Raw genomic sequence first — 26,906 nt, 5'->3', positions numbered from 1 at the left:
TCGCACACATTTCTTCCGCTGCTTCCTCTCTTAGTTTTACCGCGGAGGACATTGAAAAAGCGATAAAGGAGGGACGACCCTCATGGTAAAATTAAGTCTGCCCCAGATTAGCCAAGTTATGTAACAATTTTTATTGCATATCGATTTTATAGCCCAATATTTACAGCGTGATCAAAGATGAGTCGACAGAATTTTTTTTAAAATTAGGTGCTTAGATATACGTGAAGACCACCTGCACAGTGAAGTTATGTGCTTTGGGGACGCACAATGAGGTAACTATTGATGTCGGTGGCTTGATTATTTCAATAATTAACAATAACAATTGAACTAACAATCAACTATTTAATAATTACCTTTTTATTGGTTTCAGTAAGCAGACAAGTTTGTATAGAAAAGTAGACGCAATCGTGTTCATACATAGTTCCATTTTGCATAATTCTTCTAGCGCAACCGAGATATCGAACTGCGAATTTTAATGGCCGTTCACATGATTACGCATGCAAGGCAGCAAGAACTAGAGCAAAGCTCCTTCCTTTTGTGACGTGCCTGCTGTGTACAGTGTTTAGTTTGATAACAGGGTGCAGGCATAGGCAAAAGTGATAACTGGCACCCTTTCAGTCTTGTCTGACCTCATCCCAATTTGCTGTTCTCGGAACCACTATCAAAACACAGAACAAAAGGGAGAAGCTTTGCGCCGGTCCTCACTGTCTTGCATGCGTAATCATGCGAACAGTAAATAACTTCCCAGTTCGATATCTTGGAGTACGGATGCGCCAGACCAATTCTGCCAAATGAAACTGCGTAAAAAGACGATTGCGTCTACTAAATTTCACTACAAGCATGGCTGCTTGCTCTAGCCACAGCAAAATATGATTCAATTCCATTTATTAAGCCACCGACATCAATATTTTTCACCTATGTCTGTATCACACTGGGCGCCTAACTTCAAGGTACAGGCGGTCTTCACGTATATATAAGCGCCTGATTAAAAAACACTTGTGGCCCTAATTTTGACCACCGTGTACATTGTATACTATAACACTTAGGCAGCCCAGGTCTCTCAAGAAATAACAAAAATTCCAGATCACAGTGAACATGGAAAACTCCAGCCAGATTAGCAATGCCCGCGGAATGATCGCCACGCCTATACTTCATTCGGTAAGTTTTTGCTGGTATATTCTGACGTAAACTATTTGTTTCAGATATCTAGCATGTCTACGTCTATATAGCCGAACAACTGACGCGTCAGCGAAGGCATACTAGGAAACTTTAAACATTGTACTTTTATCATATTATCTATTTTTCCTCAGAAAGAATCTTTTTTAGCTGGTTAGTGCAGGGTAGCAACATCTTTAACTGAACTGTCAATTACTGTTAAAATTACCGGTAACAATGAATAAAAATCACTCCTCAAATTTTCGTATATCACTGTTCCACATTTAAAGTACAATTTGCAGCAGGTTTTACGTTACACTTCATTTTTCTTCTTAGTGATTGTAAGTCTAAGGTAAGCCGGCGAGAACATGTACAGGTAACTTTTTGTGAAGGCGCCTAAACTTCGGGATAAAGTGGCGGCAATCGTGTCAGAAGAATTTGTAGAAACTAAAGGGATAATAGAAAACCAGGATTATCAGACATAAAGAGACAAAATCTTAAACCTACATAAGACACGTATAACATCAAGACGATTCGGGGACCACGGGTTCCTGAGAAATGCTACTCCAACCAAATATTTTACTGCGTGTAAATTTCATCTGAACAAGAAGGAAAACGGAAATTCAGCCGCATACTTCTTTGCATACTGAGGTCATCGCGGGAGATATATCTTGTGCGAACCGAGGTTTTTTTGGATATTAAGAACTTCTCCACAAAGCGAGGAAATGTGGCAACAGAGACAACCACTTCCTAATGCAAGGTTGGCCGGAGAATGATAAAGTACTCAAAGGCCCAGCCTTAACGTATGCGAGTAGCGGCACCCAACTGTTTTGTGGTTCAGAAGATACTTAAGGGCGATTTTTACGTGTCGGACATTGCGTGTGTCAACTTAAGACACCTCCAAGCTCATATTACTCGGTAAAGAGGACGCGTGTAATGGCTACGACGTACACGGGAAGACTATAAAAAATTACGTCCCGTTTAAACTGCAGCTGGCTCGTTTCTGGTACAAAATGTTTACACAGTTGCAAATTAGGAGTCCAGCTGTCAGGACGACAGGTGTAGCTTATCAAAGGTAATAACCACTAGGCACCGTGAATGATTGCAAGTACCTAACCACTATAGCGTAAACGATCAACCTTTTGGACCGACACAACAAACTGTGATACGGCACTTGTTGCGGTAAAGTGAAGGAAACAATGACGTGGCCACCAAAGTCGTATTGAGTGTAAATCTAACGATGGCTTCCGTGTGACGACTCATAGCTCAATTGTGATCGTAGGAATACAGTTGGGTGTTCTCAGGCCGGTGCCGCCGCATCTGTAGGAAGGGCGTCAACGTTTGCTTCACAGAGCAATAAACAAAAGTGCCACAGTATTCGTAGCATACCTTTCATGAATGTGGTCTCAAGAAACGGACTTTGCGTCGCTGGAATTACACAACGAGAATGACAAATTCGCTTTAGAACGGAAAGATGCAGTTTACGAGGGCTTTCGCAGTAAAAGAACCCTTGATGCTGAACAAAAACAACGTCACCGTTTTTTTTAAATTTGCAGAAATATAACCTGATTGGTTTTTCTATATACCAAAGTGCAATTTATTGGGTGTAGGCTTTACTCATAAAGTAAAACAGTGGTTATTTCATGCCCAGTGGAAATGGTTTGGCGGAGCGTTGCCGCGGGATGCGAGCTTTGCAAAGCGATACTAAAAACTCTGCCTTTTAGACACACATGAGATCTTCGCCGTCAATATAATTTTTTAAAATCTCCCAAAACTACTTTTATTACAAGAATAGGTATGGCGGTTTATATCAACAATAGGTGTTAACTCAACCAGAGAAGCTTAGAAATTAAGAAGTAAAAAAAGATGTTTATTTGAACAAGTGCAAACCACTTTAAAAATACCAAAACTTTAAATTCCTACGATTCCTTCGGTAAAAGTACTTTCGTTGACATCCTCAATTTTTAGTTGCAACAAATTAATGCTGTTCATCTCATTTGGCATATCTTGCATTCATATATGTTCATATTTTATTTTCGGCTTTGTTGGCACACCTATCATAAAATAACCATACATGTTTTTAAAGGCGAGTTTGATATCTGTGCGAAAACGTATTTTTTATAACCTATTGTGTAATGTGTTTTCTGCAAGCCAGTTCAGGTATATATAGACATAAAAGCAGCACGCCCAAAAATGACATGTGATGCTGAATAACGAAACCGTTATTTTCCTCCCGATCAGCAAGTCTCCTCGACGCCTGCGCTATGGACCAGAAGCAATAACATGGGCAATGCCACAATTTGGTTGAATGGCAACAATCTCACATCTTCAAACTACTACGTTCCTTTGTTCGGCCTCATGCCATATAGGAACTACAAAATGCACATCCGGTCATGCGCGGACAATGCTTGCAGTGAACAGAGATCCATCGAATTCAGAACATCGCCATCAAGTAAGAATAATGTCTGTGCATATTTCGATAAAATGTTTTCGCGATTTTTAACTTTTTCTCTAGTACCTAGGCGTTAAGCTGCCTGAATGGCATGACGCACTTAAGATGTTATTCATCACCTATGCCATCTTCTCAGTATTTTAGTCTTTATGCGAAAAAAGCAAAAGCTATTGCTTCTTGTGTGTTAAAAATAAAAACAATTACTAATGTTTCTCTGCATTTAGCAGAGCTGCGCTTAAATATATACCATTGGAACACCCTAAGTATAAAGAAACACATTTTGTTCTTGCGTTTATTGCTAACGCCTGCAAGGTTCACCAGGCAGCATCATGAAAATAAACGTTTGTTTCACTGGTAAGCTGGTGACCCAAAGTTTATTGTTACAAAAGTTTAAACTTTCACTAGAAGTTCAACCAATCCTAACCCTCATATTACTCACTCATGAGCTCGCTCTCTAAGTCCTCGTTACAAAATATTTCCTTTCTTAAGGCGCCTGTGGAGCCGAAGCATGTTGATCAGTAGTTGTCACTATTTGTGTGCGGCCAAATATGACTGCAGTTGATCTTGGAGCAGCATTTGTGAGTGATATTTAACGACACTGCCCCAAGAGCTTGTGAAACCGATACTTTGAAATGCATTGTAAATGAATCACCTTTCCTTGCTAAGCTACGCCTGCCTCAAGCAAGTGATGGCTGACGTCGAAGCTAAATTTTCCCCCATATCTCGTACTTTGTCAGTAATTTTATTGACAAACTGTATAAATCAGAGCACAGAACTTCTCGGAGAACACAACAAATTACACACAATAATTTCGGGCAAGGGTGTCTTACAAATGGCGCCGTTACAATCTTCAAAAATAACTTATATTTTCACACTGACATCTATGCAAGCTGGTAGAACAGAACGATTACCGATGTCTTTGCACCGCTGTAAAATATTGCTAAAAAACAAACAATATGTTTTAATTTCGCAAAAGAAACCCTTGACTCTTCCTTTGCAACTGCTTAAGCATGTAAGTTACCGTCAATATATAGGTTGCCACGTTATTTGCTCCCGTTTTTATTAATGCAGGTATCCCAAATGCCACGATCACCAAAATATTGTCTAATGACACAAGCTCAATCCACCTGGAATGGACTTTTCCCCGTCCGGAAGAATTGGTTGATCTGGGGCTTCAGTTTGAAGTGCGGGTATCAAACAACGGTGTTTTTCGAATTATTACGACGGAGAAATTAACCCTCACATTGAACAATCTCAGTTCCGGCACAGACTATGTTGTTGAAGTGCGGCCTTCCCTGAAGATTGTGCCGGGGAGAAGAAAATACGGCAGCGCAGCCACGGCAGTTGTGAGCACCTGGCCGCTTGGTAAGCAAAACGTTGGTACATCACAATACCATATATGTTTTTGTTTCCAATGTAGTTTTTATATTACCGGAGTTCAAAGGCCGGGCTATTATTTATTTTTACATAAACAACAGGGTGTCTTATTAAGCTGAACTCAGGCCCGAGCAAGTCCAGGTGAAGCTGTAGAATTTTTGAATGTGCGTTGCCACTAGTATAAAGACAATAAATTTAAGGTAGCTTGTGCGAGAACATATACTTGAAGTTCTTCAGGTCACATGTCATAGTATGCCCGCGCAACCCATTCATTCCAACAGTGATAGTGCACACAAACAAGCATACAGCCCTTATTCAAACCACAGCTGCTTGAAATGGCAGCCATTTGCAGATACTTGTCTGTGTCCTGCTGAAACTCCAGCAGAGAAAAAAATAACTACTATACCAGAATTTTAAGCGATTATTTTGAGATGTAGACACACTGTACTGTCAACAGAAATTCCGCTTCAAAAGAGGCCCTTCCATCGAGAGGATCTGAAGGAAGGCTGAAAAGATTGGACATGGTTAGAAAACCACCAAACTCGTAGTTCTTTATGAAAGAATCTGTCATTCAACGTTTTTGTTTTATTACCCACGAAGATGCATACTACGAACATTTATCATTATATTCTTCACTTTACTTGGAAACTTCATCAAAAATATAGCATCCTTTTTGGTTTCAAATGAAAATTTTCTTTCACTACTGTAAAAATTATGCTTCCATCCGTCACACGACGACAATTGTTGAACGCGAAGCTTTGTCGGGACCGATTATTTGGTTGTCATCAAAGTTTTCTGCACCGCTTCGAACATATCAAAACAAAAAAATGGAGCAGTAGGTCGCCTGCTTCATAATGCGAGAAACCAAAGTTCCATGCCGTCAACGAAAGCGCTTTTCCTGAACTTCGGCGTTTTCTCGTTACGAACGCCATCAGCTAGAACACAAGAGCGTTGCATTATTAATTTTAGGAACAAACAATTCGCTGAAAACTGTGGTTAAATAGATACTTTTAGAACTCGTTTAGAATTTGCAGATATGCCCAGCCGTAACGATTCATTCGGGAGTGTCTTTACGACTTAGATATTAGACACCCGTAGCTGAATGGTTTTTAAAAATACTGAACATTTGCAAGAAATTGTTTTGTTTTCTAGTAATAAGAATAATACAACATTTTTGTGGTTTAAAGAGATGCGCTCTCCAAACATTTAAAGTACCCACAAATACCCCGACTTCTGCTTTGAAGACTGTATTAGCATGGACCGTGATACTATAGAGACAAACCGTATGCAACATTAGCAAAACCTATAACCTCATTGGCTTATAGAAGAGTCACAGATCATTGATAACGGGCTCTGGATACTCAAATATTATAGTTGCCGGCCTAGGAAGCAAACACGTAAGTGACTGGAGAGATGAATGAAGGGGTTGGAATAAGCAGCAAGCAGACACCACTTTTCACGTGAGTCCGAAGGGCATATTTTCTTCTAGAGGCGTGTAAGTAGATTGACAGACTACCACAGCTATATATTTGAGTGTGTTTCGAAATATATAGTTACACTTTACTGTTTGCTATTTCATTTCACCAGTTCCTCTGCCACCAACTTTATCGATCAGCGGCTTCGAAAATGCGGCGGATGTTGTGGCTGTTTCCTGGATTTTCGTCAACAGTACCGTCGGGCATGTGGAGGTAAACTGAATTTTATACATACATTCAGATTCCGAGCAAATTATAATCACTGCAATGGGAGCTTACCGGTAGCGACAAGAAACTCAGTGTAGGAATTGGAGAGCGTTAAACAGCTACCACTGTTACGCCGATTGTCACTGGTACACTGAGGACATTTTATACAGAAAATAAATAACAAGTTTGCATAGGTTTTCAAATCTACACTTGGTTGTGCACGTTTGAGAGTGTTTTAATATCTGGAGAAAGATTGTGCAGAATATAAAATACACCCTAGGTGAGAGTTATATCCAGAGTGTACAACAATGAAGGAAGCTTAGCTGTGTTTTAAAACAACCTATATTTTGCAGATTTGCCTTCTCTGACATCATCAGAAACACTTTCTAAAAGATAAATTTCGGATTATCTCTCTTACCACGAAATAAAAGTGACTATACTATGGGAACATCATCATAATCATCAGCCCTGCTGTGCTCATTGCAGGCTAGAGGCATCTCACCAAGATCTCCGGCCACACCTATTGAGTGGTAGCTGAGCCAACCATTTGCCTTCAAATTTCGCATATTTACCTCTCCATCGAGTCTTTAACCGGTCGACTTCAATAGAGTTTACCGTCTAAGGGCAGCCACTCGTTTACACGAATTGTCTACCTGTTGTCCGGCATGCGCTTGACGTATACCGCCCCATTTTAGTTTCTTAATTTGAGGTACAATGTTTTCAACACTCTCCTCTTTTCTAATCCATGATTTCCTTTCCTTATCCCTTCTCAGCTTATTGTCATTAGCACCTTGTTTCATTCAAAATGCCATCAATCTTCCCGCCCACGCGAACTCATTTGTTATTGTTCCAATATTGTTTTTTATGAAGTAAAATCGAGTAGACCTAAATGATATACCAAGATTTTATTGCATCATCAGCAAAATTGGCAGAGTTAGAAACTCTCCCGCCGGCAATCCGGCTCGAAAGTTCAGGAAGAAAAAATAAAAACGCACGACTGCTGTATCACTGCCTTCGCCCATTCTACTGTTTGCACAGAATTCTGGGGTCTGAAAAATACCATTTCCTTCTCCCGATGCCACCGAAAAGCATTGGCCTAGGGCTGAACCCTGGGTATCCTACAAATAAAAAACTGATTCTGCATTCTAGAAAAGCCACCAAAATGTTCACAAAGAATGTTCGGACTACCCGGATGGGATCAAATTGTATTTTTTCTTGCGCTCGCTTCCCATTCAGCGTCAATATTTCGTGCAGTGATTTGCGTCCACGATTTATTTGTGCCATCTGCCATGATTCGTTCACTGGGGTAAACGAACGCCTTCAAATTGCAGGAATGGGCGCCTGACGGACGCGCGCAAAACATTGCGAACCACAAGTTTTTTTTAAGTGAGTCTGTGCTGCGCGAATAAAACTTTTCATTGCTTTCAATCAGTACCATCTGTTCCGCGAAAGACATCCCATATTTCAGTAACAACATACTATTTGTGGTAAACGCAAGGTTCTTTCCGTTCCTGTATACCATATGGCGACCGTGACAGGTGGCGATCGCGGATGTTTGCAATGGATATTTTCGTCGATTTCGGTATGTGTTGTTGCGGGACTGATAAAAACCGGAAAGGAAATTGTAGGTACCCTTGCAGACAAAATAAAATAGCAGGTGTTCGCTGCCGGGCGTAGATGGCGGAGAGGCGTAGGGTAGAGTGTTAGACTGAAACAAAGGACAATAGTACAGCGGTGATGGAGGCGTTGTGCTGTTTAGGAGGGCGGGTCACCGACGAAAAACTTCGTTTCTGAGGTAAGGTTGTGGGGTTGAATATTTAGAAGAGAACTAGGAAGGTAGAGTTGGGTGTGTCATCATCCGGTACCAGACCAGAGCGCCAAATCTGGATGCGCTGTGGGTAAAATGAAATGAGCTTTAAAAAGGCGGCCATTTTTTCCCCTCTAGCTCTTCTCACCGTGTTTAAATGGTAGGTCAATAATTTTGGACAGCTCTGCTCGCAATGAATTATACTGAAATTCCTCAATTTTATCGTTAAAACCAACAGGTATTGGGAGACAGGAAACAAGTGCTTTTAACAAGCTTCTTAACTTCAACAAAATTGGGGGGGGGGGGATTGCGTTTACACGCAAATGCCAAATTGTGAGTCACCTAAACCTATTTCCACTGGCCTGATGGTCCTCGCCAAACAGATTCTTATGCTTTAAACATAGTTTCTTTAATCACTACAACCTTAAAGCATGTGTGTGAGAAGGCATAGGGGGCTACTACAAAGTGTGCTCCATTCTGAGTTCAGTGATGTGGTGTGATGGTTGTCTTTCGGTGCAAATACTTACGCTCTTCAAGGAAGTTACAAAGTCATATTATTATTTTGTTGAAATTTTGCCGTATACAATATTTTTGTCTTAAGGCATATACATTATTGCCCTACTGAGTGAACTCAAGCTCACAAAGTCAGGCCTATTTTTAGTAAGCACGAGAGAAGAATCGGTAACAATGCCTTGTCTCAACTTTTCAACAGCCTCAAAGGGCTTGGCACGGAGGCTTCCATTTTGAAACAAATTACAGAGTTCAGTTTTTCGGCTTTGCTTCACGCTATTATTGTGAAAGGCAAAAGATGGCTGCTTATAAAGATTGCCCGGAAAACTTTCATAAAACCACGAATGACAAGATGTGTCCAGCTTGCCTGGTTTTAAAGTTATCATCGCAATAACAAAACCAGTACTAATGAAAAACTACCTGATATTCACTGGACAAATCAAAATCCTTCTGAGAAAAATGCGCTAATAGTGGTCCACCGAAATTGGCGTTGAGGACTTTTCACAGTTTTGTGATTGCAGAAAGAGATTGCAGCGTTATTTAACTATACTTCTATTACGTTACATCCAAGATATTATTTTATCTCTTGCTCTACAACATATCTACGGAAGATTGTTGCACAAAAATATATTTGAATCTTGACAGGGAAACCTTTAGGCAATATGTTTAACACTGAAAAAAATCTTTTACCCTGCCAGGTGGCTACGAACAGCAGCGACTTCACAAAATGCGAAACCTCGGCGTCCTGTGATTTAGTTGTGTTATCTGGTTGGAACACATCTTCGAAAGCAGGGTTCATCAAGCTCTCGAATCTAAGTCCCCATGAAACCCACATCGTGGACGTCCGAGGCTGCAACAACCATGGATGTGGTTCCCCAACCAGAGTTTGTGTCACTACTGGCCTCACAGGTGATATTTTGTTGCTTACTTTAATATTTATTACGCTAAAAATGGCGGTATACAAGAATAGTCTGGGTTATTTTGCCTTAGAAAAATATTTCAGGTATGTTGAAAAATCATGGAAGTTACAAATTTTAAAGCCGCATTACTCTAGCGAAATTGCCACGGGACCGGTAAACACAAAAATCTTTTCACAATTTTTCTGAGTAATTTTTTGGCGAACCTACATTTTCAAAATCAGAAAGAAATAGGAGAAGAATTCGTAGTTCTGGATCTCTGTCTTTTGAGGGGCGTGGTTGAAGTTACTATTCATGATGGGGTTTTGCAGCATTCTTCTACACTAGTGCGTAAAATGGCATTCAAAGCAGAAAAAGTATACAGCAAAAATGATTCAATGTACCGTCACGTGATGCGTGCACGGCATTTTACAACAATAATGTGTTGTAAGGAGTACTTCATGAGAGATACATAATTGTGTCCACGTGGTGGCTGACGCTACGCCGTTTATGTCACCTTGCCTCTTGTTCGCCCTTCCCTTATATCAGCAATCGGGCTCGCATAAGCGTATATGCTCCTGGCACATGACGCACGTAAATACCAGGACATGGATCGAATCAAGGAGGTAAAAGAAATACCAGCATTTCCGTCACCCTTATCATAAGCCTGTTTCTGCCAACTGCAGGATGAACGCCTATCCCAAATATCTCTATCAACGCCTCTCGAGTGCTAGCTGAGTCAGTGCTTGCCCCTCAAATTTTCGGAGCGCATCTCTACCTTGAGTTCATTGGGCGACTCCTACTACGTTTGCGGTGTACTGGCACCCACTCTGCTAAACTGATGGTCCACCTGTTGTCCCTAATATGCATGGGATAACCCGCGCACACCCATTTTTTGGCTTAATTTGAACTATAATATCCTCCACCTTAGTGCGTTCCGTCATCCAGGCGGCTCTTTTCTTATCACTCCGTTGACCCCTAGCATTCTCAGGTTCATGGGCTGTTGGGCCGTTATATGTTTCTTTTCAAGTCCTTCGTGGAGACCCAATTTTTCTGCCCCGTAAGTCTATACTGAATAGAGCATTGACTTATTACAAGCTTTTGAATGACACAAGAAGCTTACTAGTCATGTTTCCTGAATTCTTACAAAACGTATCCCAACCCATGCTTCTTCTGCGGGTAATTTCCCTTTCATGGTTTTGATCAGCAGCTATTACTTGCCGGATATTTACGCATTCTCCTAGTGTTTCCACGGATTAATTACCTAACTAAAGTGATGTGTCTTTGCATGCTAATTGGGCATTGTCTTGTAAAATTTCGTGTTGATTTTTAAACCTGCAGTCATCCTTTCCCAGCCCGATTGGAAAATCATGCACAGTAGATTCAGGCTCCTTTAAATGAACCGGACCACGTCGTTTGGAAACCTTAGGTGGCTGACATAATCCGCCTTGATTCGTATCCCGGATTTCCTCTACTTTATCTTTCGGAACACACCCCACAGACAGGCTGCCAATATTTGTGTCGATATTGTGTCCCTTCGCCGGACAACCTTTTATAAGTGAAATTAACAAGTTATGTGATGGAGCTGTATAGTTGCCGGGCAATCATCGTTGTATCTTTGCAGAGCGCCCTGAAAGCCTCCTTGACACCGTGATCACGTAACACCTTGATTACTGGTAAAGTGGGAACTGAGTCAAATGCTTTTTTATAATTGATTAATGCCATACAGAGCGGTCCATTACACTCGGAACACTTTTTGATTATTTGGTTGGTAGCGCGAAGATGGTGTAAAGTTGAGAAACCTTCACTGAAACCGGCCTGTCTTCGTGGTTCCAACGTATTAGGCTGGCACAGAAAATAAATTGTATGTAGTCCAAAATTGCTTTTTTTCTTTTGTTAACTTATCGTCAAGGCACAAGCTACTGAAGCAAACATATTGTATTTTGTTTTTTCTGTTCCTCCAGAACCAAGTGAACCCCTGGACCTTCACTTGGAAACCGAGGGTAATATGAGAGCCCTCCTGAGCTGGAAACCGCCAGGCCAGCCCGGCGGACCCGTAGCGGGTTACTTGGTTTCTTGGGAGTGCGGCAATAGTGCTACCATAGCCGCCACTACTTCTGAATGCTTCTTTATAATTTACGGTGAGTATTCTTCTGCACGTACCAAAATAAATAAATCCACAAGAAATATTAAAAGCACCAAGGGTTCGCAAGCCACAAATAAATTATTCGGCGGTATTACGGTGTAAAAACGTAACACCTCGTAATTTTATCAGTTGTAATACCAAGTAATCTAAACTGGGGCGAAGATGTGCTAAAAGAAGTTTTAATAAAAGGTTTCAATGAGTGACTAAAATAATATATTCGAGCATCGTTCGTTCCTGTTTACAGGACAACCCACCAGTGCGTGCACGAGACTATTCTGTGCTTAAGCTGGTTTGAAGCAAAAGCCCTGTACAGTAGTCACATATCTGCGATCCCAAGTTTTGGCAGGTAACAAAATTGGAGGAGATATTGGGTATACGTAAGCGGACGAGCTACTATAGTGCTTTGTGTTACACAGCTTTAGGTTAACAATGGTGGAGTGAAACAATTCTGGAGAAATTCATAAAATTGTCCTATAACGCTCAGTATTCTTACACTGCTTGTTTTCCGTGTCACTTCTTTCAAGCCAATTTTTATGGGTTTTCTGAAATCCTGTCTGACCAATTATCTCCAATATGTTATAATATTTTATTGATATATTATAATAATATATTACGACATAATTATACTAAAAAAAGAATCTTACATTATCTTATAACAACTAGATTTGCAACGTTTCCGTCAAGCGTTCTTGCTGAATTGCAGGGCGTTACACGATTCGCCCTTTTCCGTACTTTTTTTTATACTTTTCATCTTTTTCTGTTTTTCGAAATTTCGTTTCAGCGTTATCTCTATTTACGCTATTGTAACGATTCCATTCGGAACCTTGGCGAAATCTGCCATATTGTGGAAGGGCAGGGCGTTAAACGATTCGCCATTGTTCGTAATTTTTAAATTTTTCAATATTGTTGAAATTTTATTCAGCATGTAGGCTATTATAACGATTACAGGTGACGCTTTCGCGAAATCTGCATTATTGTGCAAATGCCATGCGTTACACAGTTGGCCGTTTTGCGTAGTTTTATAGTTTCCTAATTTTATTTTTTCTAAATTTTGCTCGAACAATGATCTTCATTTACACTACTATTATGACTACCTTTAGAACTGTCTCGAAATAAGTATTATGCCGTAATTTTCTGATTTTGTTTTTATATTTTTTTTTCAAACATTTTTTTCCAACAGTTATCTCATTTATGCTAATATAACGATTACAGGCGAAATGTCCGCAAAATCTGCATTATTTTGGAACTGCAGGGCGTTAAACTGTTTTCTATTTTTGTATTTTTGTTATTTTTGTGCGACCAATTATCTCCTCAGGTGCTATTGCAATGATTACAAATGGAACTTGCGCAAAATCTGCATGTCTGGAACGTCGTGGTGTTACACGGTTCCATATGTTTTTGTTATTGTCTTGTAGTTTTACCAATTGTTTTGATTTTTCAAACTTTTGTTCGACTAGCCTTCTACATTTACGCTAATTTAACGATCACAGTTGGAACTTTCGCGCAATCTGCAATATTGTGAACATGGCATGCCTTCTACTCTGTCCCATTTTCCGTATGTTTTATAATTTTTCCTCTTTTTTTTCAATACTTCATTCAACAAACCCTTACAAAAATGCTTCGTTACTATCTGTACACATTCGTTTGACAATCTACCAACTTTATTGCTATCCTACCGACTGTTCCATTCCATTGACAGTTGTCTGTAAAAGTCTAATGTACATTGACACTAGTCTATTGACTGTTGTATATAGAAAGTTTACTTAACTTACGTTGACAGTTGTCTATTGAAGACCTTCTGTAGAATGGCCACTAAAAGTGTTTTAGGACGCTTTGTCGCAAGTTGAAATTAGGCCAAACATCTCATCCCTTCATCCTGGAGTTCTATTTAAAATAATTTATATTGCCTTTTTCTAAATACCCGGACAGGTACACACTATTTGTGCAGAAACTATTTACTCTACTTTTACAAATTTATGCTATTTTGTTTCAGTCAGGTTTAAACACACACGCACGCACGCACGCACGCACGCACACGCGCACGAACACACACATACATACATACACACACGCGCGCGCAAGCACGCACGCACGCACACACACACTCACGCACGCACGCGCACGCACGCACGCACAGACACACACGCACACATACACACACACACGTATTTTTCTCTCTACCTCTCTCTCTGCATGTATCTTCAAAGTTGTGCACTCCAAGAAAAAAAGTAGTAAAAGGGAGCAACTTTCCCTGTTCGTACCGCGAGCCGCGCAGTTTCTCCCTCGGAACAACCAGTTCGTGCCTCAGGCACACGGGTTGGTCGTTGACGACCCGCTACCTTTCACTCTTCACGGTGATAAACATGGCTAATCAGCGGTTCTGAACAAGCGCCTGCCAGCGGCATCAAACACTCGCCACCGCTCATCACTGTGAGTTTATTTGCGCAAGCTAAGTGCTACATGGTTGAAAGAAACGAATTATGTGCGTGAATATTTTTCGACAGTCTGCTGGACGCTCCTCTAACAACGGCGATAATCGAAAATCGCCACCTATGGTAACGTAATTCGGTCGGCGCAGATGCTTTGGCCTCTCTCGACGAACAGCCACCTGCGCCCCTCCCTCCTTGCGTACATCCGGGAGAAGCGCATGAATCACCGGAGGCAGCCAACACGTGGCACCGATTCTTGCAACCCATTCAAGATTTCTGCTTGGTTTGGTTACAGCTTGCAACTATAAAATAAACAAGAAGATATGTGCAATCGTTGACGTCCCAGTGTTGCCCGGTATTGTATTCTGTAAATAAAAACGCACAGTTTTAAACATCCAATGAGGGGCACGCCTCACCGCGGTATCGGCATCCCGCGGATGGCGGCTATATATAAATTAAGTGCACGGCTGGTGAATGTGTGGTGACCATGGCGAGCTTGTGTGCATTGGTGTTTTTTCGGTGGTAGTACGTTTCTAAGGTGGGGTTGTGTTTTATTTTATATTTCAGGAAGTCGTGCGTGTTACTGTATGCCTTCGAAAAAGCTGAACGTTTTTCTCTTGAACAACCCGATTAACCTAACCTGTTGCTGTTTCCTTGTTTTCATTTTTGGGGCCACCATACGACCTTTTAAAGAGGAATCAGGACTACCTTCAATTAGGTTGTATTAACAGCAAGGTCTACGAATGGTCGGCTTTTCCCACTGCATTGCATTTTGAAGGTCCTGTCAAAAACGCTTCGGTTAGCAACAGTGATTGAGTATAAATTCGACACGAAACCTTCAGTAGAAAGTCTACAGAAACGTTTCAATTCAAACACGATGGCCAATGGTTGACAAAACATTGGTTGGCTGTTGCTAGGAAGTCTATAGACCGTAAGTAGACAGTCTACTCCATGTTGGTAGCTTTTGTGGACTTTTGTCAACAAATATTGAATTCAATGTTGGTAACAAATTTTATGAGAGAATTATCTCATTTTATGCAATTTTAACGATTAAAGGTGGATCTTTCGCGAAATCTGCATTATTGTGGAAATGCATGGCGTCACAAGGTTACCCGTTTTCCGTAATTTTTTATGTTTACCTTAGATTTTTGGTTTTCAAAACTTCCTCTGTCCAATTATCTCCATTTACGCTATAATAAAGATTACAACCGCAACTTCCGCGAAATCTCCATGATTGGGAAAATGCAGTGCGTTTCACGGTTTACCATTTGCAGTATTTTTTCAATTTATTGGTTTCATTTTTTTACGAAGTTTCTTTGGACCGATTATCTTCAGTTACGTCATTTTAGCGATTACATGTGAACCTTCCGCGATATCGAATTTTTGTGGAAATGCAGGGCGTTACTCGGTCCTCGCTCTGGGGGTACCTGGTAAAGAATGCTCCGCATTAAGATGACATCTCTTTACAGTCTCATGTGAGCTTTTGGGGATGCCTTTTTCTTCTACAAGTAGCATCAAACTATGGAGCTATAATTAACATGCATATTGCTTTATGTAGAAACAGTTCAAATAAAAAAGCACATTATATTCAAAATTTAAACAGTCTTCTTCGCATAAAACAATAGCAGGTATGGGGTAATGGCACGCGATAATTGGTGCTCCTGTAGATATAAGTTGCCGTCGCGGATTTTAATTTACTATGCATGTAATCATAGAATACGAATGTATTCCATCCTGGGATACCCTACCTAGAATACGCCTGCACAATTTTAAACCCCTTTAAAATGTCTTACGTTAACATGCATCAATCAGTTCAACAGAAAGCATTTTGTTTCATTTCCCGCCATTTTGTTTGGAGCTTTTCACCATCATCTCCCCTTGCCACTATAGAAGTACAACCCTTGTCCGAATGCCATGATGGGGAATGTATTAAACTTTTGCACATTCTTAAGAATGCTCCACGCCCTTTACTATACACCAACTATTGGTCTCCTGACAAAGTGAAACATACTAGAAATGGCTACAAAAGCAACCTTGCACCTTTTCAACCACAAAACTAATTTCGGTACAGTTTCTGCTCCGCAGCAATTGAAAACATAAACTATTACCCAGTGAAATTCTGTCGTCTTCAGGAAACATTTTCTGCAACTGAAATCGGTTGCGTTGCCGGAGTTCTTGTGTAATTTCATTCAGTCTTTCTTGTATTGGCTCTCACCTTATGTGTCCGAACATCGTGAAACGTATGCCAGTTGTAATCATTTGTCAATTCTGTGCGTTGATCCGTGCACAATAGTGTTACTGCACTCTATGTACATACCCACTACTGCGATAGCCCAAATGGCTACAGACTGTAAATTAAATAAATGATGTAAATAAGTAAATAAATAAATTATTACATATTTGCTTTTTTCGAGTTTAAGTAAACGGCAGATAGGTTTCTTCGGTTGATGTATGCTGAACAGCTGCTTCAAAAAGTTTACATAAAACGCATAAAACATGAAAGACTGTAAATAGGGACATTTACTGCTAATAATGATTACACTGCTTTTAAGGCATATAAATTTTGGGTAAAATTATGTTCAGATTATATTTCTGTCAACTGTTCAAAATCTAGTGACAACACTTAATGGCTGGCTTGCAGCTTGGTGAGACTTTCGCAACTTAAGGATGAAGTGTGTGTACTTCCAGTAAATTTTTCGTATAATTGTTTACTTGCGTAAAGCTCTACGAAAAATTTACACAAGCTGATATCATAAACGGGGGAATTTTGTGTTCTAAGAAACGAAGTGAATGCTTTTACAGTGATTAATAATAACATACGGCACAAAATTTCTGTAGTAAATATTTACGTGTTTAGTATTACCGGTGGATAAATCGCAGATCAGAAAATGGACGATACCGAGCACAACGTGATCATATGAGGTGTTTTTGTCACGATCTCAATTGCCACGACATTTGTCTGTCAGCAGGATTTGTTTCCTTATAGGAATTGGAAAATAAGAATTCATCTTCAAATAAAGCGCAGAGTTACTACGATATGAAAGGTCTACCTCAGGCCGCAGTGTGATTGAAGCAGAATATTTCGAAGAAGCTGCAATTTGTATAGCTATAAACAATAAACTAGAGGGCCTTAACCAGCACTTTATGAATAATAAATTAACACACCCAAACTGGGCGAATGAACTTTTTGGAGAAAAAAAATCTTGGCTGCAGCTGGTCGCTTAATTAGTTCTATTCTACAAGTTCAACATTACATCCCGAACTTGTTGCAGATAATAATTTCAGGTGTGGGCCCGTTTGATTGAAAGTGAAGTTGCAGCGGTAACTGACACTACTTTTCTTTTTTTACATTTGAAGAGCTCAGTGTCCACAGTCACCACCGTCTTGTTTTTGTAACAGGCCTGCCGACGCATCCTCAGGAGTGCTCCTTCTCGGTCTCTGCTTACCATGAAGGAAACAATGGTGCCGAGCTTCGTGGGAAGCCAGCAATGCTGGCCACGCAGTGGCCACGAGGGTGAATGGGATTGTAGGCTATTTTTCATGCCCTGGCCGATGTTGAAACATGGCTCCGAGAACAATTGTCGCCCTGTCCTAGAACGCACAAGGCTGCAGCATACATAAATGTATGTTCGAAATTACACTACAAAAAATAACCACGCCTATATGTCAAAACACTTCCAGCCACCCATAACGGACATGTGGCTTATGCTGGCTGGACAATGCTCTAAAGTGTCAATAAACATTATTAATTGTATTATTAAGATGTTATATAATTATTACCTGCACACACACGAATATAAACTACATGTCACGGCATTTATTCATTCTTCCTATTAGGTTGGCAGTATAAAACTTCAGATATGTTTTAATTTGGGTATAAAGGCGTCCTAGCCAACTATGTATGTAGACGTAGCATTGTATTCAAATCCTTGCAAGTACAACAATAAATATTCAAATTAACCTTCCTATTGAAAAAAAACGACAATGCTTAACTAGCCACTCCCACATATCCACTTAAAAACTGGAGAGTTTTTGCAAAAATGTGCGAGGTATATATTTGGAAGCGTGTTCTACATACCGTGAAAATTAAGTGGAAGAGCACCACATATTTTTGCAATTACCTTTTGTGAATCAGCGTTTCAAATATTAATATATAGATCACTGTTCCAAATGAACAAGTAGTTTAGGGTACTGGAACGTTGAACCACATAAAATAAATATGGATTTATCCGCTTAGCCGTTCCAGGTACCTTCAGACCGTCTGTTTATATAAAACGGTGTTCCTATAGACGTTGAGAAGCTGTCTATGGGACTCTACTTTTCCGATATTTCTGCTTTCATGTATGTATAGACTAAGGTCATATGGCGGGGTTGCGGATACATTGGCATCGGATGGAAACCACAAGCACCATTTTAACAAAGCCTTGGTATATGACCCGCCGAGATACTAACGCTTGGAAAGCAGAAACTGCCGCAGCATTGTGGTAGACGACAGTTCCCGAAAGTTGCATATGAGACTACAGTTCCATGCAAAAGTTATTCTGAGGTACTTACAGTGGCACACAGTCTTTGACTTCATCCGCAGAATCCTGGTCTGGGTTTTAGCTGCATGTAAAAGAAACAAGATACTTGCGTTAAAGACACACGAAACAAACCATTCAGACTCGTACACGGCTTTTCAAAATACTATATAGCTTTATTGGGTGGTGGTATGAGTACATTTGAGATATGGATAGCTGTCTGTTTTAAATTGCATAGAAAATGAACAACAAACACGTAATAAATACCATAATGATTATCTAGGCTGTAAAGGGCATTTTAAAATATTCACCTTTACTCAAAAATATGGGTAATAAAGACGGCTTTAGGGGCAACTGCGTCACAAACAAATATATTTTTGCATCTACCACGGCACTGACACAGACAGACAGACAGACAGACAGACAGACTAACCGAACTCAAATCTCGAGCTAATCTTGTCCTAGCGTCACGGCGCAACATTCACCGACTATGCCTGTTTCATCGTTGTTATCACGCCATACACCTTCACCAGGCTTTCATTCCTGCTCAACGCCTTTCGTTTCGACTAAGCTATTCCAAAGCTGTTTATACCGCTGGTACGCATTATGCCGCCCATCATTCTTAAATTTTTTCTTCAAACATATAGGGACTGCAATGATCAACTTTCTGACGCCGTGCACCGCTCCTGCATCACTCATTTCAAAGAAGCCTTCGCACAAATCATCGTTCATTGACTTCTTTACCCCCTCATGTAACGCCTTCAGTGGGGCCATTTCGATATAATAAATAAATAAATAAATAAATAAATAAATAAATAAATAAATAAATAAATAAATAAATAAAGAAATAAATAAATCAATAAATAAATAGGTAAAAAATGAAATAAAAACTTAATAAATAAATAAATAAATACAACAGTGAGCATCAATTATGCTGCCTTATCAGATAATATAAGGGAACCTAAATGCGGAAGTACGCATTCTTGCCACAGCATGTTTACGCATAACTGTTTGGTTAAATGCAGTTTGCTATTAGATTGTCAGAATATGCCTAAAAACAAGCCATTTACGGTTGTATAATCACAAACCTACAAGAGTGCAGTGCAAGAGTTTAGGAAAAGAATGCTCAAGCCAATATTTACGAGAAAACATTTCGAAACGAGACGTCTCACGTTGCATTACACCCGAATTAAAACAGATATATTAAAAGAGTACCGTTTCCTGACACCAGACATAACATCAAGCTAATTGTACCGAAAACAGACTTTACGAGCGCCCTTAAAAGGCCTATGGCTTAAGGCACTTTACTTGGCCCGGCAATGTGTAGTTGTTCAAAATATTTCATCCGATTGCCAGCGTGAATCCTATAAATTTTTACAAACCAGGTAGCTGGGGCTTGTTACACATATTAAAATTTAACAAAGAAACTAATTATATACACGTCACCAATGCCAGAGGGAACAAGTCAGACATAGAATTAGAATTTCCGCTTTTTTTGTGAACCTCATTAATGCGAGGTCACATTAAGAACCAAACAAGCCAGCATCAAAACGTACAAGTGACCATTTTTGCAAAGCAAACTTCAAAGCATTTTTTCCAGTCTCAACATTTTACGTGAGGTAAAATTCACAGTGTGTGCAATAAAAACCCTGCTATCTTGCTTTCAGTGTAATTGTGACCAAAGCCCTGCTTCTGCCAAGCAAGAAATGCAACTTTGTTCAAAGTAGAAAGCTTGTTCAAGCCAAATACGCACATTTTCAATTCTTATTTATTTATTTATTTATTTATTCAAATACCTACATCGCCTTTACAGGCATTAGTGTAGGGGGGAGGGGGAATAAGAAAAAATGGACACAAAGTACAAATGCAATTGTCGCATAAACAAACAAACAAACAGGTGGCGTTTCCTTAAATAATGAGTATACATCAAAGCGGTGAATTGGCGTTGGAAAAGGAGCACTTCAAGAAAGGAAGATGTACAGAAAGGATGTACAGACAACAAGCACTTCGTAACACAGATAACCCGTAAGCCCGGCAAACAAGGCGGCGGGATATTACTGACGCATATAATCCTGCAAACGCTTTCCAAAACAAGATGGGGGAGAGCAGACAATTTCCTCCGGTAGAGCATTCCAGTCATGTATTGTTTTGGGAAAGAAACTGTACTTAAATGTGTTAATCCTGGAGTTAAGCTCGCGAATCTTTAAACAGTGATCGGTGCGAGGGGATACGTATGTTGGTTGTTTTAAATAAGTTTCTTTCTTAATGCCAGTTCTGGAGTTGAATATATTATAGAACAACGAGAGTCTCAGGTATTTGCGTCTTTCAGCGAGTAGAGGCCATCCAAGTCTTCTGCAAATGTCAGCTGATCTTTTAGAAAAATCGTAATCGCCTGTTACGAAGCGAGCGGCGCGAGCCTGTATTCTTTCTAGTGCATCAACGTTCGTCTTTGTGTAGGGGTCCCAGACACTGCAACCATATTCCAAAATGGGGCGCACATTCGTCAGATACAGAGTCTCCCTGACCTTAGTCGGAGCTTGCCTGAAATTGCGTCTTAAAAAATTTAGCACACGGCTCGCTTTTACTATCATATAATTGACGTGATGGTTCCAGGACAGGTTAGAAGAGAAAAAGATTCCGAGGTATTTAAACTCTGTGGCTACCGGTAAACATGCCCCGCCCATGCAGTAGTCAACAAGTAGAGGGTGCTTTTTGTTGGTGAACCTTACCAGATTACACTTTGTTAGATTGAGCGTCATCCCCCACGACTGGCACCAAGAAAAAACAGAGTTAAGATCGCGTTGCAAAAGGTCCGCATCTGCTACGCTGGTTATATCACGATAGATGCAGCAGTCATCAGCGTACAATCTAGTGCAACTGGAAGTGCAGTTCAGGAGATCATTAATAAATATTAAAAAAAGAAGTGGGCCTAAAACTGAGCCCTGCGGGACACCGGATAACACAGAAATACTTGAAGAACTCAGGCCTTCAAGCACCACACACTGTTTTCTCTCGAAAAGATAAGCATCCAGCCACTTCAGCAGTTCAGTAGGTATGTTAAGAACAGATAGCTTGCGCAGTAACAAGGGATGCGGAACAGAATCAAAAGCCTTGCGAAAATCTAAAAATATACAATCAACCTGAGTGCCTGCGTTAATGGAAGTTGCAATATCGTGCCCAAATTCAATAAGCTGCGTGTCGCACGAGAAGCCCGCCCTAAAACCGTGTTGCATTGGGGAGAAGAAGTTATTGTTTTGTAGATGAGTCATTAGGTTTGTGTAAATGATGTGTTCTAGTATTTTAGAGCAAACGCTTGTCAGCGAGATAGGCCTGTAGTTAGAAAAATTGGTTTTGTCACCACTTTTAAATATCGGATTTACATTGGCATTCTTCCAGTCAGCCGGTAAAACACCCAGCCGAAGTGATGCTTGGAACAAAAGGGTCAAAAAAGGGGCTATGGACGCAGCGCAGTGCTTTAGGATAAAGTTTGATATCCCGTCTGGGCCGGAAGCTGAGTGCACATCCAATTTTTCCAAGAGAGACACGATGCCGGCTTCGGATATTACTATTTCTTGCATAGGCGCAAGCGGGTTCAAAATTTGCGGCATAGTATTGGGGTAAGTTTGCCGATTAAACACTGATTGGAAGTACACGTTAAAGCTTTCGGCTTTGCCCCTTGTATTTCCTGTGTAGTCTATGCCGTCCATGACGTCAGGAATACTAGCCTTAGAATTATTTTTGTTCTTGACATATTTCCACATCAATTTAGGGTTGGTTTTCAGTTTTTCGCCCAGGGAGTTTAGGTAAGTTTCATGCGCTTTGGTCATTTCTTTCGTCACTGCTTTGGTCATCTTTTTTATTTTGGACCGTAGCTCAGGCTGCGGCAATTTACAATACTTTCGAAACAGCCGATTTTTTCTGTTTATCAAAGACCGAAGTTCCTTATTGAGCCAAGGCTTATCAGAGCGGCGCTTAGCTGAGATAATGCGTGAAGGAATGAAAGTTTGTGTTAGGGACAAGATCTTTGTTTTAAAAAGATTCCATTGTTCGTTCATGCCAAGAGATAAGCTATGCTGCTGGAATTCAGGCAAAAATGCATCTAGCGCACGCGAGAGCGGGCTGTAGTTGCCTTTATCATAGGAGAACACTTTTCTTGGTTCTGTAGGCCGGTGGCTCTTGACCGTGCAGGTTACGTTAGCGATAACAATATCATGATCGCTAATACCGGGAATTGTGAGTACAGACGATACAAGGGAAGGGTCATTGCAAAAGAATAAATCGAGCAAAGTCGCGCTGCTAGCACTGATTCGAGTGGGTGTTTCTACAAGTTGGGATAATGAATGAGCATTGATCATTTCGTAGAAGGCTGAGTACAAGAGAGATGTATTCCGCAGTATCGGCTTGCTGGACTGCCATTCAACGTCAGGCAAGTTAAAATCTCCACCAAGAACTACATAACTTGTTTGCAAGCTTAACAACATGTTACTCAGCTGGAACAGAGGCTCAGGAGTTCGTAACCCAGGCGGTCTGTAGAAGGAACCAACGGCCACGGAAACACCATTTTTCAGTAGAACCTTGCACCAGACAGCTTCGCAAGACTCTGTCTCGAAGTGCATAGGTTGGCTTACTATGCTATCATGAACAAGGATGAATACGCCACCACCACGGGAATTGCGATCCTTCCTGTACACGGAATAATAGGAAGGGAACATTTCGCCGTCATTTATGGTGCCGTCCAGCCAGGATTCCGTACCAATAACTATATGCGGCTTCGAAATTTCTATTAGCGAGTTGAATTCGGCCGTTTTATTCTTTAGGCTGCGGCAGTTAACTAAAATGCATACAAGGTCATGGCTACCTGAAGACCCTCTACCCAAAGAATGAATTGTCTGTCGTGGCTACGAACTACATGGGACCACAGCATCCGTTACGTTGTTATAAACAAAAGTTTCTTTACCCATTTTTAGTTTATTAAACCGTAGTCTGTATTCCCCACCCTGTTCTCGTGCAAAGTGAAGCAGCTTCTGCCTTTCCTGCCTAACCTTAGCCGAAAAGTCTTCACCTATCGCATAATCAGTTCCTTTTAGTTTAGCGGCCTCCGCAAGCACTTTTTGTTTGCCCTTGAAGGAGAGAAACTTCACAATTAGGGGCCTCTGTTTTGTAGGGGTGAAACGGCCAAGTCGGTGGGCCCTTTCTATAGAGGCAGGATCAACTGAAACTTTTAGTTGTTCTGAGCAGAACGCAATAACAGTGGCCTCTGCATCGGGCCAAGTTTCGTTTGCGTCATCTCGAAGGCCATAAAAAATCAAGTTGTTCCGTCTTAACCTGTTTTCTTGATCATCTTGGCAGTTGTCGAGCCTTGCGCACGCAGAAGAAAGGGCAGCAGTTTCAGAAACAAGCCGCGCCACATCGTCCTTCATCGGTAATACCGACGAAACGTCCTTTTCAACAGCCTTGACCTTCTCAGTTAGGTCGGATAACTTGTTATCAAGTACTTGTTGTTCCTGCCGAATAGAACGAATTTCCTCAAGTATTTCCAACTGTTTTGATTGCATTGAAGGGATCGTCATGACCACGTTGAACATTTGGCTTAGTTGATCCTCTGTCAGGGGTCCCGGGTTTTGTTCTATGTCACCGGACAGCAGCAATTGTTTTCGCAAAGCAGTGACACAAGACAGACAATTCGCGACGAGCTCAAGAACACTCCAAACGACAATAGCCAGGCGAGAGTTGGGATCTGGCCCCGACTTTTTGAAAGGTCTGCCGCTTACAGAAAGGTAAGTATAACCAACCTGAACAAAAAGCAGGAATGAGCGACTGGCGTCCATGTCGGAGCCAGATCCCAAAGTGAGGGGCGGGAGCAACAGCTTATGTAGATGTATGCCGTCTTGCCGCGTCCCGGGTTGCCAGCCATGGTGAAGATAATCGGAGTGTCTCGGCAGCGGCGACTCTGGTTGCGTTGGGTAGCAGTTGCAGATCCCACGATAAACAGAACAGGCGTCATCCAGGGCTGAATTTTCTTGAAGAAGCGGGCATGTTGTCGGTCCGGATTCACCGAAATTTGCCTGCGCAACCTGCGCAATCTGAACAAAAAGCAGGAATGAGCGACTGGCGTCCATGTCGGAGCCAGATCCCAAAGTGAGGGGCGGGAGCAACAGCTTATGTAGATGTATGCCGTCTTGCCGCGTCCCGGGTTGCCAGCCATGGTGAAGATAATCGGAGTGTCTCGGCAGCGGCGACTCTGGTTGCGTTGGGTAGCAGTTGCAGATCCCACGATAAACAGAACAGGCGTCATCCAGGGCTGAATTTTCTTGAAGAAGCGGGCATGTTGTCGGTCCGGATTCACCGAAATTTGCCTGCGCAACCTGCGCAATCTGAACAAAAAGCAGGAATGAGCGACTGGCGTCCATGTCGGAGCCAGATCCCCCTAGGGCATCGGTGTCAGCTCACACACCGTACTAAAATTGGTCAATGAAGCCCACAGCCGTATCCGTAAATACACTCTCACTTTCGCACCCATCAGCAGCAGCACTGCCATGAAAAAAAGTCTATCGAGCTGCACTTGAATATAAAGGACGCTACAATGCGGTGACAATAACTACATTAACAGTGTAGATTCAATAGAAGCCTGTGCTTTGTGGCAATTATGAGAAATTGGGAACAAGGACACAATTATAGTGTTCAGTTGACATGCAACCTGCATGTGCCAGTAATCTAAACGTCTACGTCACACCTGACACTTCATGCGTATCAAGAGAGACTAACTTCTACCAATAATTGAAAATCCCAACTATAGCTGACCACTTCAAGTATTTAAACAGAGACTCCAACATAAATGAAACCTGGCCACTGTCAAATTGCTGATGCTTTCCATGAAAGCCCTGCAAAGGTCTCAAGAACTCTCCAAAGGCACATAAGTATATGATTAAGATGACAAGTGTGGTGATCAGGGTGACCACAATCTGAACTGACAGCGCAGGCGGCGAATCCACGATCTGTTTCTTGCGGTCAATGTTACTAGGTCATTCTGTTCTCCAGAATAAGCGGGCCTTAAGAAGTCTTACTGCCCACGTCAGGTACATTTAAGTAAAGAACAAGAAAATTATCTTACACGGTCGCTTTAAAGGAGTGAGTTGTTTATGCCCTTTCACAACAGAGTAATTTATTTAAATATCAGTGATTTTCTGGTTTATATTCTGGAAATGCTGCTACAGGTGCAAGCGTGCACAAAAAATATCGGCACAGACTATAAATAACATTGCGGTGATTCTGGCAAGTGTCCCACTTTTTTGCCTCGGTATTCTGTATATAAGGTTCTTTATCCTTGAGATGTTTTGTTTATTATTCAAATAACATAATCAACGTTGCACAATATTTAAACACTCAACTTTTATGGCACAAGCGTGTTGAAGAAATTGCTTGCAAGATTTAAAAAAAAATCCAATGCTCCGTAAACTACGTCCTGACTTACCTCTTAAAAGTATGACTATACTGTACCACAGTTTACTGCATTCTCGCATTACATACGCAGTCAGTGTCTACCAATTAACATATCGCCTCGCCACTCTTGTGCCTCTTGTATTCGCCCAAAACACAGCTCTCCGTGCAATACTATTCACGCATAGAAAAGAATCCATTAAACTTGCATATCAAATGCTCAATATAATGCCCATGCACCTGTATTAGATATTATGCCCTGTTGCTTCTGCATAGGAAAATTCACAATATCAAGAACTGTCCTTCGATTAGAATTACTCACCGCACCACTACATATTCCCTTCGAACCACATGCTCACCCGCATTAGCAATACCCGTGATAAAAATTAACTATGAATTGTTTTCCTTTTCGTATATGGCTCCACACTTATGGAAAAAACTCCCACACAGCGTCACCTCAACACCATCGTTCTATTTGTATAAAAAACAGCTAAA

General features: G+C 41.0%; 1 protein-coding gene across 1 annotated transcript in view; it reads left to right on the top strand.

Moving 5' to 3' along the window:
- Window positions 1-18,208, top strand: part of LOC144139576 (uncharacterized) — a 153,299-nt gene extending 135,091 nt beyond the window's left edge. The window contains exons 11-17 of the mRNA XM_077671886.1: window positions 1,084-1,158; window positions 3,397-3,607; window positions 4,679-4,972; window positions 6,572-6,672; window positions 9,682-9,892; window positions 11,844-12,020; window positions 17,854-18,208. Of these exons, the coding sequence (XP_077528012.1) occupies window positions 1,084-1,158; window positions 3,397-3,607; window positions 4,679-4,972; window positions 6,572-6,672; window positions 9,682-9,892; window positions 11,844-12,020; window positions 17,854-17,972 (1,188 nt within the window). The 3' untranslated portion in view covers window positions 17,973-18,208. The remainder of the gene's footprint in view (window positions 1-1,083; window positions 1,159-3,396; window positions 3,608-4,678; window positions 4,973-6,571; window positions 6,673-9,681; window positions 9,893-11,843; window positions 12,021-17,853) is intronic.
- The last annotated feature ends 8,698 nt before the right edge of the window (window positions 18,209-26,906 follow it).

This window comes from Haemaphysalis longicornis, unplaced genomic scaffold (genome assembly GCF_048455015.1).
Source record: "Haemaphysalis longicornis isolate Haplotype H1 unplaced genomic scaffold, Haemaphysalis longicornis Haplotype H1 scaffold_5, whole genome shotgun sequence".
Lineage (NCBI taxonomy): Eukaryota > Metazoa > Arthropoda > Arachnida > Ixodida > Ixodidae > Haemaphysalis > Haemaphysalis longicornis.
This window is presented reverse-complemented; position numbering and strand designations above follow the sequence as displayed.